Source organism: Oryctolagus cuniculus, chromosome 12 (genome assembly GCF_051225735.1).
Source record: "Oryctolagus cuniculus isolate XC-2025 breed Fujian yellow rabbit chromosome 12, ASM5122573v1, whole genome shotgun sequence".
Taxonomy (NCBI): Eukaryota; Metazoa; Chordata; class Mammalia; order Lagomorpha; family Leporidae; genus Oryctolagus; species Oryctolagus cuniculus.
Window position 1 is genome coordinate 18,726,772 of NC_142878.1, and position 17,042 is coordinate 18,743,813.

At 47.3% G+C, this 17,042-nt stretch overlaps 1 protein-coding gene and 1 long non-coding RNA gene across 2 annotated transcripts in view; one reads left to right on the forward strand and one right to left on the reverse strand.

Annotated features, from left to right (window-relative positions):
• Nucleotides 1-4,433: 4,433 nt before the first annotated feature.
• On the reverse strand, nucleotides 4,434-6,852 carry LOC127483724 (uncharacterized). Its single transcript, XR_016217768.1, has 3 exons — nucleotides 6,720-6,852; nucleotides 5,267-5,323; nucleotides 4,434-5,122 (listed from the first exon to the last, which is right to left on the reverse strand). It is a non-coding gene; the product is annotated as an uncharacterized LOC127483724 (long non-coding RNA).
• An 859-nt stretch (nucleotides 6,853-7,711) lies between these two features.
• ARMH4 (armadillo like helical domain containing 4) overlaps nucleotides 7,712-17,042 on the forward strand; it is a 156,506-nt gene continuing 147,175 nt past the window's right edge. Inside the window, exon 1 of the mRNA XM_008269710.5 lies at nucleotides 7,712-8,099. Coding sequence (XP_008267932.2) covers nucleotides 7,953-8,099 — 147 coding nt within the window. The 5' untranslated portion in view covers nucleotides 7,712-7,952. The remainder of the gene's footprint in view (nucleotides 8,100-17,042) is intronic.

A 17,042-nucleotide genomic window follows, 5' to 3' on the forward strand; every position in this document is an offset into this window, starting at 1 on the left:
TTGAGGCGGGCGTTTTAGTGCAGTGGGTTAAGCCACTGCTTGGGATACTGAATCTCATACTGGAGTGCTAGCTTGAGTCCTGGCACATCTGCTTCCATCCAGCTTCCTGCAATGCATCCTGGGAGGCAGCAGATGATGGCTCAAATGCTTTGACCTCTGCCACCCACGTGGGAGACCTGGATGAGTTCCGGGCTCCGGGCTTCAGACTAGCCCAGGCCTGGATGTTGTAGGCATTTGGAGAGTGAACTAGCAGATCTCTCTGTCTTTCTCTGTTGGCCTGCCTTTCAAGTAGATGAAATACATATTCTAATATAAATATATACCATAATATATGAATACATATCTGATGCTCTGCCATTCAATTAAATGAAATATATATATATATATATATATATATATATATACTTATATATATATAAGTCCACTGCCTTAATTCAAAGAACTTAGTTTTTTTGCAGGGGCATCCACACACACATGTATAAACTACACATTCCACATTCATTTAATCAGATTTTTCTTCTCTGTAGAAGTGTCATGAAGAAAGACAATAAAAATTGGTACTACTTTTAGATCATGGAAGAAGCATACAATAAAATTTTTTATATTGTGTTACTGGTAATGTTTATGAGTACAAGGTACTTCACAGAGTTAGTGGAGGGGCTGGCGTTGTGGCGTAACGGGTAAAGCCTCTGCCTGGGGCACCAGCATCCCATGTGGGCACTGGTTCAAATCTGGGCTGCTCCACTTCCAATCCAGCTCCGTGTTAATGTACCTGGGAAAGCAGCAAAAGATGGCCCAGATGCTTGGTCCTTGCACCCACATGGGAGACCTGGAAGAAGCTCCTGGCTTCTGCCTCTAGATCGGCCCAGCTCTGGCCGATGTGGCCATTTGGGGAGTGAACCAGTGGATGGAAGATCTCTCTCCTTCTCTTTCTGTCTATCTCTCTCTGTCTCTCCTCCTCTCTCTCTGTAACTCTGCCTTTCAAATAAATAAATAAATATTAAAAAAAACTTAGTGGAAAAATTAAATTATAAAATAAGCAAAATATTTTAAAATCCATAGTTTTTCATAAGGTATACTTTCCAGGAGCATTTTGAAAATCCCTGATCTATAAGCTTTTCCCCTCAACTAATTAAGATCTCCTAGGAAAACTGAGTTTAAGCGCATCTTTTCACATACCTTCACAAAACAAAGACATTTACTGATTGGTTACCAATGGGGTTAATCAATGACAAAATAGATGCATAACCCACACTATGTGATGTGTTCACTGCTCATTGCTTATAGAGTAGGAAACATAAGCTTATCTCAGACCATTTGGACAGCAGAAGTGACCAAAATGTTTAGGGCTGAGGAATTTGGCAAGAGGTTGAATGTTATACTGAAGAAAATTCTTTGGTGCGTATGTGTCTGTTGGGGTGGGACACTGATCCATAGCATATTTAAAACTTATATAGTTGATATTATAATATATAGTTGATATTATACTGATTATAGGCTATATTATAGCAAAGAAAATTTTCCATCATAGGATCCTATTCTTTGCTTTTGCTGTCAATGTGCTATGCATTGAATATACTCAGGTGTATCCTGACCTTGATGTTAATTCTTTCCATTCTTTAAAAGTAACATAGGCAACATTCACTGGAAGGCATATAATCAACAATTATACAAAGGCAGATGTTAGTTTCAGTGGTGAAGCTACTGCATTGGGCTCAAGCATCCTGTATCAGAGAGCTTGGGTTTAAGTCCCTGCTCTACTTCCAGTTCCAGCTTCCTGCTAAGGTGCATCCTGCAAGGCAAGATGGCTCAAGCACATGGGTCCCTGTCACTCACATGGGAGACTGGTATGGAGTTACTGCTTCCAGCTCCTGGCTTTGGCCTGGTCTAGCCTTGGCTGCTGTGGGCATTTGGAGAGTGAATCAGTGGATGGAAGATCTTCCTCTGTCTCTACCTCTGTCTTCCCTGCCCTCTGTCTCTTTGTCTTTCAAATAAATAAAATAAATTAAGAAGCAACAGTTAGCTTCAGTATATATATTTGGTAGTTTTCCCACATCTACCAATGACCCCTATACTATAGTTTATTTCCTTGTTGAGGAAACTAATGGTGTTTCATTAAAAATCACAACCCACCCAGACTGAAATTCATTCTGTTTTAGAAACCTACAACATAAGAGGATATATAAACTCTCCAATGAATCCATTCTTTGTCTAAGAATGATTACCAACACAAGTGCTTACCTGGGCCTCAGCTTGCTTTTCCTGATAAATCCATTTTTTAAAAAAATTCCACCATTAATAGGAGCCGAGAGAAAGAAATGACCCTTCCCTGCCACACAGGCTGTCGTTATTCAAGCCATCATGTCAATAATAAATCTCTCATTCCAGCTGTTTAAGGTAAGGAATCTATGAGAGTCAGACTCATTTACAATTGAGAGGAAAAAAAAAAGGACTAGGGTGGAAGTAAGACATTTCTGTCTGATAAAGTAAGAGGCACTTCATAGCTCTTTTAGAGTTACAGATGCCATTTTGAATATAGTTACATCTGAAGACCAATTCACTTAGCATTAAAGGGTATATTCCATGGCAGACATTAGGTACTTGATTGTTCAAGTCTCTTTAGAAAGAATTTTATAGACCATATCACAAGAACATATTCATGGCAGGAAAAAAGGACAGGCTTTCTTTCTTTTTTGTTGGTAAGTGCTTTCAGCCTCTGACTTCATCTGGCAAAGTTTCTGTTTTAGATGGTGACACTGTTTTGGAAATTGTTTCTTTCTGTACCCGCCTTAGTAGGCCTTTCCTCTCTTATCTGGCTTTTTCAAGGCCACAGAGTTCCATACATGAGAACTGAACCAGATAGTCCAGGGCCTCCAGAAATTTAACACTTAATAAAACAGCAGATTTTAAGGAGGTGAATGTAAAGCATACATAGATACAACGTGGTGCTTCTCTGTAACAGGCTTCTTGGAGAAAGCAGAGAAGCAAGGATTCACCTAGGTGTTTGCACAGTGAGTGTTAAATGATAGATACGTACAGAGGCTCTTCAGTTCACAGCGAAAAGTAACTACGGTGCAGAAAAATTCACTGTTTCAGAGCCTTTTTAAAGGGAAGTCATTTTATGCTGATATCTCTTCTATCTACTTCTCTCCTCCAGTAAACTGTATAATAAGGACACAATCTTGGAGGTGAAAATCTAAGCTCATTAGCACTCAAGTCATTCGTGATAGGTCATGTCAAGTGTTCTGAGTGTTTTGGATGCAATGAAAACATTTAGCAGAATTAATGAAACTGATTCTAACATCCTTACCATTATTTACATTATCACTACCATAATCATCAAATAATTGTAGGAAAATAGAATTGAAAAACTTTGTAAGAAAATGGAATTAAAAGATAACTTACTTTGGTGCATAAAGACAAAGGTTTGGGGCCAGCGCTGTGGCGTAGCTGGTAAAGCCACTGCTTGTGGTGCTGGCATCCCATATGGGTGCTGGTTCGAATCCCAGCTGCTCCACTTCCGATCCAGTTCTCTGCTATGGCCTGGGAAAGTAGTAGAAGATGGCCCAAGTCCTAGGGCCCCTGCATCCACTTTTGGGAAACCCAGAAGAAGCTCCTGGCTCCTGGCATTGGATTGGCACAGCTCTAGCCATTGCATCTGGGGAGTGAACCAGTGGATGGAAGACCTTTCTCTCTCTCTCTCTCTGCTTCTGCTTCTCTGTAGCTCTGCCTTTCAAATAAATGAATAAATAAATATATCTTTAGAAGGAAAGACAAAGGCTTACCCATTTAATGCTCAGAACAGGATATACTTACCTTGAAAATCAGTGAGCGTCTACTGCTGGGGTTGTATAGGCAGACTGTGAAGTTTCTGAAGTACTTTCTTTTGTTATTTTTAAACTTTTTTTAAAAAGTTATTTATTTGGAATGAAGACCTAAAGATAAAGAGAGAAGGAGAGAGAGAGAGGGAGAGAGAGAGAGGTCTTCCATCCTCTGTTTCATTCCCCAAATGGCTGCAATGACAGGGACTGGGCCAGGCCAAAGTCACGAGCCAGGAACTTGCTCTGAGGCTCCTACGTGGGGGCAGGGTCCCAAGGGCACTTGGGGCACCTTCTGTGACCTTCCCAGGCACAGTAGCAGGGAGCTGGATCAGAAGCAGAGCAGCTGGGAGTCGAACCAGCACCCACGTGGGACTGAAATATTTTCTTTTTTATTTATTTATTTTAAATATCTAATGCTCTTTTCATTCTTTTTTAATATATTATTTCATAAGACAACAAACTTCTAAACTTTGCTATACTAACTTTTTAAAGATTTATTTATTTATTTGTAACTCTTTACAGAGAGGCAGAGGCAGAGGCGCAGAGAGAGAGAGAGAGAGAGAGAGAGAGGTCTTCCACCTGCTGGTTCATTCCCCAAATGGCTGCAATGGCCGGAGCAGAGCTGATCCAATCCAAAAGCCAGGAGCCAGGAGCTTCATCCAGGTCTCCCACTCGGGTGCAAGGGCCAAGGACTTAGGTGATCCTCCACTGCTTCCCCAGGCCATAGCGGAGAGCTGGATCAGAAGTGGAGCAGCTGGTATTTGTACCAGCGCCCATATGGGATGCCACCACCACAGGTAGCTTTACTGGCTACGCCACAGCACTGGCCCCTTGAAGTGCTTTCTTACGCTGAGTACTGAGTGCAGGTAGAGTATTCCTAGCAATACCATTTACCCTAAAGTCTTCTCCTGGGAATTTCAACTTCAGAAAGTAAAAGCAAGTGGGAGATCCTCCAGAGAATGGGAGTCAGGGAACAGTTGGGCGGAGAACAGTGGGAAATGCTTAACAACTCAGATAAAGCAGGAAGGAAAGACAACTTTTGGAGCCAGGTCTGAAATATCTAATTTGTAAACATCCCCCGTGCTACATAGCAGTCTAGTGCTTCTGTGGCTGGACTTCCTTGCTGGGAGCCTTGGGAGCCAATAAAAACCACACAATCCAAGTCAGGGGGTTCTACAGAATTTTCACAAAGGGGCGGGGGAGGCAAGCAGAGAAGAGCCTCGTCACACAGGGATGGGTCGGGGGCGATCCTGGTCCTTACTGTGCCTTTTTCATTTCGTGCTGTCCCACGGCTTCAAGTTCTAGGTAATTTCAAATGAAAACAAAACAAGACACGCTCAAATAAAAAAAACCATCCTCAGCAAACAGTGCCGCGGGGTCTGGGGCAGTCTGGCCAGCTTACCCCACTGCACACAACCCCAGAACCCTTACAACATGGCCCTTACCTTGGAGAAGCCAGTCCTGCCCAGCGTCCTTGTCTTCATAGAGCAGAAACTCCATTTCTGTGGGCGTCAGAAGACCGATTAGGAACAGCCTCCCAGAATCTAGCTCACATAACACACAGCGACAATTTTGTGCACACCAGAGGTCCAGCAGACAGGACCGCCTGCCCCAGCAGAGCTCCCGTGGACCTCATACGTAGGAAATCCAGCTGTCCCATGGGAACCTAGCATGCGGGAATCAGGCCATGGAGAAATCGCTGGTAGGCTGTGAGGCATTTCCAGGCAGTTTAGGGACAGCCTCATCAAGGACACGGTACCGTTGAATCTGCACTGCCAGCTCCTTACATCAGCTCTCTGAATGGGCTGGTTCTCGTCTGGCTTTTGGCGATGCTCATCCTGTGCTTTGTTCCTTTCTGACACAAACGCTTTGACCAGCCAGGACCAACTCATCGCCTAAAACCAAAAAGGCTACCAGATAAAAGGAAGGCTGCTCAGTTAGACTTGAACTCCAGCTGAACCAAAAATAATTTGTAGCATACAAATGTTTCAAATGTTAAGTAATCGAAATTATCCGTGGTCTGTCTGAAATGCAAATTTTAACTGGGAACACTTTTTTTTATTTGCTAAATTGGTATCCTCAAAAATGGCTCCCTGAGCTTCCATGCCTATTACCTTGATTGGACTTTTAGGTGTTCCCAAGCTCTACACACACACACACACACACACACACACACACAACTTCTTGCTTTGCTCAAAACAGGCTGATAACATTTATCACGTGGAGATTTACTGGTCTGACTTTTAGAGTGCAGCTGTCCCTGTTCGAGAATTTGTGTGTGTGTTGGGAAAGTGGGGATCTTGCTGTTGCTGGCATGTAGCAATAGCAGCTGCTGAAATAAATTGTATTAACCAGAGCTGTTTAAAGCAGTACAAACCATTGGGGGCACGATAAAGGATTGCTTTACTGTTACTGTGTAGCTGAAATAATGTGTGTTGGGGAAATGGGAGACAGACTTTCCACTGTGAGACAAAGGTAATTTTGGAGAATGGAACACATTCAGGGTAAGGGGATCTGCGGTTGGGACCTGGAGTAGTACCACGCGGTTACCAGGTCTCTGAGGACGAGAAAGCTAAGATGTCAGAAAGCAAAGCAGAAGAGGCAGGAAGATGCCAAACAAAATTCGAACCTTCTCAATTTATGCAGATTCAATGGGAACTGGAATCCCTTCCCTTGCCACCCTTCCTATGCAGCTTGGTGCTATGATCTAGAGCTGGGAGTGTTTTTATTAGTACTACAGTTTACCAGCATTCTGGTTGTGTAGACCTAGTTTTACGGGCTAGCTGGGAATCTCACCACTGTATATAAGATCGTTTCTATGAGAAGATGTCTGATTTTCAAACAACTGAACATAGAACATTGAAACACAACTTGGTCAGGTTGGTGTGGCTTACCCACCTGGCAGGAGTCGCCAGAATCCAGGTAGAAGACCTGGCCACAGTGCAGCCTATTACACTGTAGAGTATACCCCAAAGCAGATCTTACAGAATCAGTTCCATCTAACTCCACTCCATGCAACCTCTATTTGCTGTCTACCCTTCTGGAAATACTAGAGGGAGGCGGGGGGGGGGGGGGATAACAGAGCACACCTGTGCGCCATGTTAGGCGTGGAGGCCAAGGGTGGACAAAACCTTGGTCTGTTTTTAAGGTGTTTACCAGTAACTACAAGAACGGGACTGGCACAGCCATCATGCAGCAGGGAGTTAACAGGGCCAAGAGGCAACGCATGTGAAAAAAGTGGGCTGCAAACGTGAAGTGCTGTGTGTGTGGGTGGGTGGGGGGGAGCTCCAGAACAGGTCCTCAGGCTCCTGACACCTCTTTGCGGTCCCATTGTGGGGTAACAGAATAAGGAATCCGAGTGCTTGAGCGGCTGAAGAATGGACGTCCGGGGTTCCCCGTGGTCCCCTTTGAGCCTTCAGCCTCAACTACCCCACCTGTTAAATGGGTGTAAAAATATGGAACTTTTAAGAGTTACGGTGCAGATGAAGCAGGTGAACCAATACAAGGAAACCTCAGAAAGTTCGTGGAAAATAGATACGCTGAAAAAAGAACACATGCGTGGATTAAAAAAATTTTTTTTTGCGTCAACATAAACACGCTGCGATTCCACTTCCCACGAACGTCGGGAAGTGCTCTCCTGAGTGAGGCACCGCCTAGCCTCTCGCCTGGCGGGAGTGAGGGCTCAGGAAGCCGCACTTAGTACCCGACCTACTTCCAACTTCTCGCAGGGGCTGGGATGGGAACATCTCACGCGGAGCTCATTTAAGGTCCCGACTGGGCGCAGGCCCCGCCGCGCAGTTTCCACAAGGACCACCCTGCAGCAGCCCACCTGCCTTGCCCGAGAAATTAGGGCTCCCCCAGCGAACACGGCGCCCGGGTGTCTTTTCCTTAGGTGCTGAGAGGGCGCTCCGCTGAAGCTCGGGGTACGGAGAGGCGGCAGGGCGGCGGGTCTCCGGAGCGGTCCCAGGCGTAGCCGCCCCCTCGCCCCCTCGAGGAGCCGCCCCCTCGCACTAGCGGAGGCGGGGAAGCGGGCGCCGAGGGGCGTGGGGCGCCAGCACCGCGCGTTCGTGCCAGCCGAGCCGGGGCGGGCACACTCCTGGCCGCCCAATCCCCGGCCGCAGCCGCGGCCTTATGAATAAGCAACGAAGCCCAGCGCCCTCCCCCAGGCGCCCCAGACAGCGGAGGGAGTCGCCGCCGCCGCTGCAGGGGCCGCGCCGGAGATGCGGAGCGCCGGCGCTGCCGCTGTCCTCCGCGCGCTGCTCCGCTGAAGGTGCACAGGTGAGGACGGGCCCGGCCGCGGCTGCGGACGTGGCGCCGGGGCAGGACGCAGCCGGAGCTCCGGACGGCTCGGGGTCGCCCGGGCAGCGGGACGGTCGCGGGAGCTGGGCAGTCCGCGGCGCCGCGAGCGTGCGCCCTGCGCCCCCGCCGGAACGCGGTGCCGGGCGCGGGGTGCGCGGGGACAGCTCCGGGCGCGCTGGGCGCGGCGCGCAGGCCTCGGAGGACTCGCCGCACTCCTCGCTCGAGCCCTGCCTGCCGGCTCCGCACCAGCGAGCGGGCCTTTGTGCTGGCGGAGCTTGCAGGGCTGGCTGCTTTTGTGTGGGCTTTCTCTCGCTCTCTCCCCCCTCCCCCCTCTCTCTCTCCACCTCCCCCTCGTAATCCCACCGCGTTGAGAGAGAGAAGTTCCCCAAGACTCGGGATTTACTCCGCGATGTCCCCCGCGCCTCTCGGAGCCCAGCCATCGGGGAGCGAATGGGGGCTGCGGTGGCCGCGGAAATGTGTTCTGCTACTTTGCAGAGAACAACAGTTGAGTGTTTAGCGCAGGGATGCCTGGAAGGCGCCGCGCCCAGCCCCTGACCGGTCCCCTCGGACGCGGCAGGAGGATGTTCTTTGGAAAAAGGTCACTGAATCAGAAAAAGGGCCTGCGGGTTAGACTTGCAGGAGCTGAGGCTCTGTTTGAGCCGCGGGAGTGGCCGGGAGGTGCGCAGATGTCGCCTGTGCGTCCTGACCGCTGACAGAACGCAGACTCCAAACGCGCAGGGCCCTTGGCTGGCGAGGAGGTAGCCAGGGCGAGCCAAACGCAGCACCTCAAAGAGTTCGGGGGTTCCCAGGGGTGAGAAATCCTTGCCTTCCAAGCTGGTCCCGCGGAGCTGCCGGGATCATCAACATCTAATTTCAGTGCAGAAGTGGTGTGCAAGAGAGGGGAGGGAAAGAAGGCTGCTTTTGAGCGTCCGCCTTCTGGCTTTGAAAGTTTTACGCTTGAAACTTAAGGGGGAGTGAGGCTGGTTCAGGAGCTCTTCTCCAGGGAGCAAAAGCCGCGCTCAGAACTTGCATGCCTCTCCTCCTCTTTGTGCATTTCCCTTGAAGACAAGTGATGTTTTTGGGCTCCAGGGGAGTCTCCTTTAAGCCGAGCATCTGCAGTCACTGACTGGCTGGTGTGTGGCTGCCAGCCACAGCCCGCTGTAGCGTCTATTCACAGAAACTCGAAACCCAGTGAGGTTTCCCGGTGTTGGAACATTGCTGCCTTTACACACGGTGGAGATTGGAGGGTGGCTTTTCTTGCTGTTATGAATAAGGTGGAGCTTGTTGTATTGCAATAATGAGCCATGCACTTACGCGGCCGACTTGATATTGATTGCATATGTCCCCAGACTCCTGGGGCTCGACAAGTCCAAGGTAGCTACAGCAACGCCTTCGATTATGGAGATGTGGACTTGCCTTTGTTTTCGTCAGAGGCTTTTCCTGGGCTTTCCTGCTACACCTTTGCAATACTGTAATCTTGTATTACAGAAATGGTTTGAGCTGAATAAAGTAGGAATCCAAATGAACAAGAGGGGCTTATCTGTTAAGGAAAATTTCTAGTCTTCAACGAAGAGAGTATTTCCCTCTTCATTTAGAAGATGCTGGTCTGAAAAGTTGTGCATGGAATTGTATTTTTGTTCGTTGCCTTTGGCTTATTCTGATATAAGGAGGCTGGCTGTTCAGAGGAAATCTGGATTTTATCCCTTTAAAATGAAAACTCTTTCCTTCAATACGATGTGTGGTCTTTGTCCACCTTATGCTTACATGGTGCGGTTTTGAGAAAAGTGTCTGTGAATCTAGTTTCAGCTTCGCTTTAAATGCACGCTCCTACTTAGAGATCTGGCTCAGCAGATGAGGTTTGTGAACTAAACGGAACAAAAAGCAAGTGTCAAGTGAGTCGTGGCGAAGAATGCTGTGGTGATTGATGAGAGTTTGCTGATCAAGACTGATCGGGACAGGATTCTGCAGATAGCAAAGGCGTTCGGGTCACAGTGTCCGTGAGAAGAGTTGAAGTGGGAAGGGCTGCAGTTACCTCAGGGGAGAAGGAGTTTTTCTTTGTGGCTCACATTTTGAGGGAAGTGCATTTCAGTGCCACACTAATATGCCCTCTATTGCATGAGACTTCCAGTTTCTTTCAAACTGCTTTCCTGTCTGCTGTGACTGGTTTTGTCTGTTTCCCACCCTTTGAAGAAAATAGGAGGAGCCTCATTATCTGTTTTGCAACAAGGAAACCGAGTTTCAGTTGATTTGCCCAAGGTGGAGCTGGAACTTGAAGCTCCTTTGTAAATGGTTGTGTCCAGCTGCTTTGACCAGGCATGGGAGGAGACTCCAGGGTGGGCAAGCGCAGACATGTTCATTTGTCTCCATTTGTTGTAGAGACAGGAGCCTGTGGGCTCAGTGTGCAGACCTGAGCTGTGGTCAGCAGAGATGGTGAAGCACTTGGCTGAGGTTTTAGAGTATTCACCTTGACCCCAGCCTGCCCAGCCTCCTCGCCATCAGCACCAGGCTCCCGACCTCCTGAGGGATCCTATTTGTGGTTTGTTCTCTTCTGCCTCCTCCACTGTGATGGAATATGTGGCAGAAAGAACCATCTGTCATTCCAGCTATTTAATTTATAGTGAAGCGTGGCTATGGTCCAAATCTTAAAGCCAATGTAGGAGACAAGTGACAGTGTCTGTAGCACGGTGAATCTGAAACGTGGTCCCTTAATGCTGGGTGCCGCAGCTGGGTGAATGGGGCCACACACGATTGATAAACTCAGCTTTAGACAAATGAAATAGAATTGGCGGTGAAAGCTTTAGGATTTTTTTTTTTTTTTTGACAGGCAGAGTGGACAGTGAGAGAGAGACAGAGAGAAAGGTCTTCCTTTGCCGTTAGTTCACCCTCCAATGGCCGCCGCGGCCAGCGCACCGCGCTGATCCGAAGCCAGGAACCAGGTGCTTCTCCTGGTCTCCCATGGGGTGCAGGGCCCAAGCACTTGGGCCATCCTCCACTGCACTCCCGGGCCACAGCAGAGAGCTGGCCTGGAAGAGGGGCAACCGGGTCAGAATCCGGCGCCCCGACCGGGACTAGAACCCGGTGTGCCAGTGCCGCAAGGCAGAGGATTAGCCTAGTGATCTGTGCCGCCGGCTAAAAAGCTTTAGGATTAAAAAAGAAAAGGTAAGACAGTGACAGGTGAATCATTGAGGGTCACAACAAGCAAAAAAGAGAAGATGATCAGGACACAAAGAAGAATTTCCTTTTAAAGGATCACTAATTGGATTTTCAAAGTTGAGATGGTAATTGGGAGGCATGATGACCCGAAGCTCTGAGACTTGTCATTTGTAATTGTTGATTGATTGATTTTATTTATTTATTTTTTTGGTGAAATGAAGTAGCAGAAATGAGAATACAGGAGTTATTACTGTTATTAGAATAACACATTGAATAAGTATCTGAAATCAGCTAGTTGCTGAACAACACATGTAGTTAGACATGGATAGACCATGGAATACCCTTGAAAACCTCACCATATTCTGACATGGTTGTATATACTTACTTCATGCCAGCAAATGGTGATTGAACGCCTCTTTTATGTGCCTCCATTACTGGTAATGATACGGCAAACAAAGGAAGCTTAAAGACCAGTGTTTGTCTTTAAGAACACGATCTTAGTTGAGGCAACAAGACTTGCAAACATGACAGTTTGTGGAAGAACTGAGGGAAGGGAAGGGAGGGAGTAGCCTGGCATTTTTGTGACAATGGTTAGTAAATGGGACATGGCCTGGGTGGCCAGGGGCTGAATACCTGGGGTAGGGAAGAAGAAGAGAGAGCTGTGGCTCGTGTTGTGGGGTGAGCAAAACTCAGGAGCCTCAAACAAGCATGGCACAGATGAGGGCAGCAGACCTGACTAGTTGTGGAACTCTGAGGTTGTTACAGATATTGAGTTTGGCAGTAGTATGTTTGGGAACATTATATGACATATTTGGGGAAGGCAGAGAGTTGCAGTGGCAAAGACAAGAATCTTGAAGTCTGATGGAACCCAAAGGATCAGAAAGATCCTGTGATTAGATGAGCTAATTGTTTTCTATGAGCCTGTAGTCTTCTCATCTTAAAAACAAATGGGCCATTGGAGGGTGAACCAACGGCAAAGGAAGACCTTTCTCTCTGTCTCTCTCTCTTACTGTCCACTCTGCCTGTCAAAAAACAAAAAAAAACAAAAAGCAAATGGGGATAATGGAACCACCTACCTCATTAGGCTGTTGTAAGGATTAAGTAAGATAATTTGTATAACACACTTCTTTTTTTTTTGACAGGCAGAGTGGATAGTGAAAGAGAGAGACAGAGAGAAAGGTCTTCCTTTTGCTGTTGGTTCACCCTCCAATGGCCGCCACGGCTGGTGCGCTACGGCCAGTGTACCGCGCTGATCCGAAGGCAGGAGCCAGGTGCTTCTCCTGGTCTCCCATGCGGGTGCAGGGCCCAAGCACTTGGGCCATCCTCCACTGCACTCCCGGGCCACAGCAGAGAGCTGGCCTGGAAGAGGGGCAATTGGGACAGAATCCGGCGCCCCGACTGGGACTAGAACCTGGTGTGCCGGCGCCACTAGGTGGAGGATTAGCCTAGTGAGCCGCGGCGCCAGCCCTATAACATACTTCTAACACTTGGCACATAATATCCTGAAAATGGTAGTCATTTTGGATTGATTTGTCATTTTTATTCATTTTTTAAACTTATATTTAAGTTATTTGAAATGCATAGTGACAGAGATGGGGGTGGGGAGAGAGAGAGATCTTCCATCTGCTGGTTCACTCCTAAAATGGTTGCAATGGCCTGGCCATGCTGAAGGCAGGCACTCCATCCAAGGGCCCAAGTTCTTGGGCCATCTTCCACTGCCTTCCAGGGCACGTTGGCAGGGACCTAGATTGGAAGTGAAGCAGAAGCAACCAGGATTCTAACCAGTGCTCTGAGCTGGGATGCTGGTGTGGCAGGTGGCAGCTTCACCTGCCACACCACAACACCAACCTCTGCCTTTATGTCTTTATTTTAGCAACATTCTGCAATAGCAGCAGTCACTTGATTTGGGAAAATATTGATCAAGTGTTTTAAAAATCTGATTGTAAAGTGTAACAAGATGGCAAAGGCTGCATTTTTCGTGTTGTCTTTTATTTGTCTTTGAAACTTGGATATACCTAGACTTGACAAAGACACAGATTCTGGACGATATCTGTTTAAGATTGTCAAAGATAATGCGTGACAGAACAGCTTATCTGCCCACCAGTGGCAGAAATGCAGTAAATTGCTCAGAGCACTGCAAGCCATTATGACACTGTGATAGTGAATGATAGACAGAGAGCTGCTGGCTTGCTCTCAAAGGGCTGCTTTTAGAGCTATGTGATGCTGATACCACTATCAGTAATTTGGTTAGAGTTTATTTATCTGAATTAATTTGCAGTGACAGATATAGTGAGCAGAAAGCAGTATCCGAAGACAGTGTGAGGGAAGACTCCGAGAAAGGTTCTTTTTGTTTGTTTGTTAAATATTCTTATGATTGGGTTCATTCAAGATAGGACGTGGACTTGCAGAAAGCAGTAACTCCCTTCCTTCCACCTCTCCCAGCAAGGGAGGGCCGTAGACATTTGTCCGTTTGTTCAGCCAGTGTTCACTGAGCGTTTCCTCTGTGCCAGGCACTTTGCCAGGAAGCGGATACGGCATTGAGGAGAAAAGGCCCATAGCCCTCCAAAGTACGGCTGCAGATATTGTCATTGAGTCAGTTTTTCTTATTTACTCTCTTGTGTCATACAGCACCCATACAGCACCGAACTCTTAGGAGTGGGAATGTGAACCTTGCCAGGCTTTGAGAGAGGAATACGTTCAAGTTCACCTGGAACTTGGAGGTCATCTACCAGTTTATCTGAGTTGCAGATGTGTTCTCTGCTGCTGATCCTACAGCCTGTCTTCCCACCTCCTGTTAGAGTTCAGGCGTTGCTTTGAATAGTGGGGAGAAGGAGCATATGGCCTCCGTAGAGACACAGAAGAGGCTTGCTGGCGGTTCACCCCCACTTTTGTGGATGTAATTGATTTAGAAAACAGGTGGCCGGCAGTCACAGAAGCAGAGGCTCTTAGAGCATTGGCAGAATTCCCTTCACACAAAAATCCTTCAACTCAAGATGCAGATGAAAATAAAACCTCGAGGGGAACTTGTGTCTTGGGAAGGCAATTGACACTATACTGGGTCTTTCTTCTTTGCCCCCTCTCCCCTCGGTCTGATTTGATTCAGAACATAGAAATAAGATGCAGAAGTATCTGTTCATGTGCCTGGATGCCTTGCCTGCTTGATGGCAAAATTGTATAACAGTGGAAATATTGGTAATATTTATTTTATGTCATAAAAATGAGATGCGAAAGTAGATTCATGGATTTTTTTCCCTCTAACTCCTCATTTTGTCAAAAGAGAAACTGAAGCTCCTTGCCTAGCAGCACACAGCAAGTTTTCACAACAGGAAAACTGGAATTCAGGAATCATTGCTTTGATGCCAGTACCATTCACGATGGACTGGATTTTTCAGATTTTCATCCAGAAACATGGAATCACATAGACCAAGCTTTTCGACCACATCTTCTGGCTTCTGGGCTGTTTTTTCACTGAACGTGAAAGTGTTTGTTCAGAAAGGGACAACTGTTTGAACAGATCACAAGTGAACCAAAGGGGGCTGGCCTTAACTTAGCAGTTAACAAGCTGGTTAATAAGATGCTCACGTCCGTTAACCGAGAACCTGGGTTCTGCTCTTGGCTCTGGCTCCTGACTCTAGCTCCTTGCTAATGCTGACTCTGGGAGACAGTGCTGATGGCTCAAGTAACTGGACCCCTGCATCCACACGGGAGATCTGGGTTGAGTTTCCAGCTCCTGGTTTTTTCCTGGCCTGGTCCCAGCCATCCTGGCTGTTGTGGATATTTTGGGTCTGAACCAATGGATGGGAGCTCCCTGTTTGTCTTTCTACCTGTCAAACAAACAAACAAACAAACAAACAAAAAAGAACCAGTTCTCTATGGCTTTTATGTCTCTTCAATCGTGAGGATAGTCTCTGGCTCAACTTATGTATACAAAAATCCAAAGATGTAATTTTGTTGACTGGGAGCATCCTGGCTTCACGGCTGTCATCAAGTTTTGGTTTTAATGAAGGGAAATCGAGGCGGCAAACCAAAATCATTGACCTGCAACTTGGCCATGAGCTTGGTGCTTTCTGCACATCTAAAGCATGGGGGTCACTGGTCCCCAGAGGGCTGCAGTGTCTTGCTCCATGCTGTTCCTTTGCACTCGGACACCTTTCTTGTGTTCTCTCCATTTAAAGCAAGGTTAACTACCTGTATGGAATTTACCACTTAAATACAATTTTCAGCCCTCCGTCCTATGACTGGGGAAGCAGCATTCCTCTCACCAGCTCTGAGGGTTCCGGGAGGGCTGATGCTTTCCTGCTCACTCCTGGCTTCAGTTTTCTCCTCTGCCACATCTGTGACCCCTGCGTCCTTTCTGTAGGCGGCACCGTGACACCCCATGACGTCACTCCATTTCCAGACAAAGGATCTTCAGAAAAGTTCATTTAAAACATATGTCATGAAAAAACTGTGCATGTTTTTCAGCATTTTTTTGCACCCCGATAAACTTATTTTTTTATTTCATTTTACGTGAGCCTTTTGAAATATCCTTATTATTTCCCCCAAATCTTGTGAATTCAAGATTTCTGGACAATGAATTACCCCAAAATTAGTTGCTTGAAAGGACAATGAACGTGCATTACTTCCTGTCGTTTCTGGGCATCAGGAATTTGGGAGTTTCTTAGCCGGGTGGCCGTGACTTCAGGTCTTGGAGGAAGGTGCAGTTAAGACGTGAGCTGGGGCTGCAGGCTCTCTTCTTAGGAAGCTTATGAAAGTGGCATTCACAGTTGTCCAGAGACCTCTGCTCTGAATCCATGGATTTCTTTTTCCTCCACATAGACCGTTTCATCCTTCTTTTGGTCATCAGCCATCCAGGTAATGTTCTGAGGACTTGGCCTTTTTTTTCTGTCCTAAAAGGATATAAGGCTAAGCAGGGGGGAGGTGAAAGCTTTGATGTCGTTAAGGGGAGAAGTTCCTATGAAAATGTAGATTTCTCGCAGACACACCATGTGCTTAACCTAGGTAGGTTCTTGATTAGACATGAAAAAAAAAATGTAACTTTTAGAAAGGCAAGGTTTGTGTTTTAGAATTGTAGTTCCTAGGTTTAATTATAAAACCTGTAGCATCACTGAGACATTTCTGATGATGGAAAAGAAGGGGCCGTACTCAAAAAAATACATAAAAAGAACAAAAGTTCTTCAACTTTGAGGGAAAATGAGCATTTTTTTTTTGACAGGCAGTTTGGACAGTGAGAGAGAGAGAGACAGAGAGAAAGGTCTTTCTTTGCCGTTGGTTCACCCCACAATGGCCGCTGCGGCTGGCGCGCTGTGGCAGGCGCACTGCGCTGATCCGAAGCCAGGAGCCAGGTGCTTCTCCTGGTCTCCCATGCAGGTACAGGGCCCAAGGGCCATCCTCCACTGCACTCCCAGGCCATAGCAGAGAGCCAGACTGGAAGAGGAGCAACCGGGACAGAATCCGGCGCCCCTACCGGGACCAAAATCCGGGGTGCCGGTGCTACAGGTAGAGGATTAGCATAGTGAGCCGTGGCGCCAGCCAATGAGCATTTTTTTTTTAAGATTTATTTTATTTATTTGAAAGAGTTACAGAGAGAGGTAGAGACAGAGAGAGGGGTCTTCCATCCACTGGTTCACTCCCCAGATAGCCACATGGCTAGAGCTGCGCCGATCTGAAGCCAGGAGCCAGGAGCTTCCTCCGGGTCTCCCACAAGGGTGCAGGGGCCCAAGGACTTGGGGCATCTTCTGCTGCTTTCCCAGGCCATGGCAGAGAGCT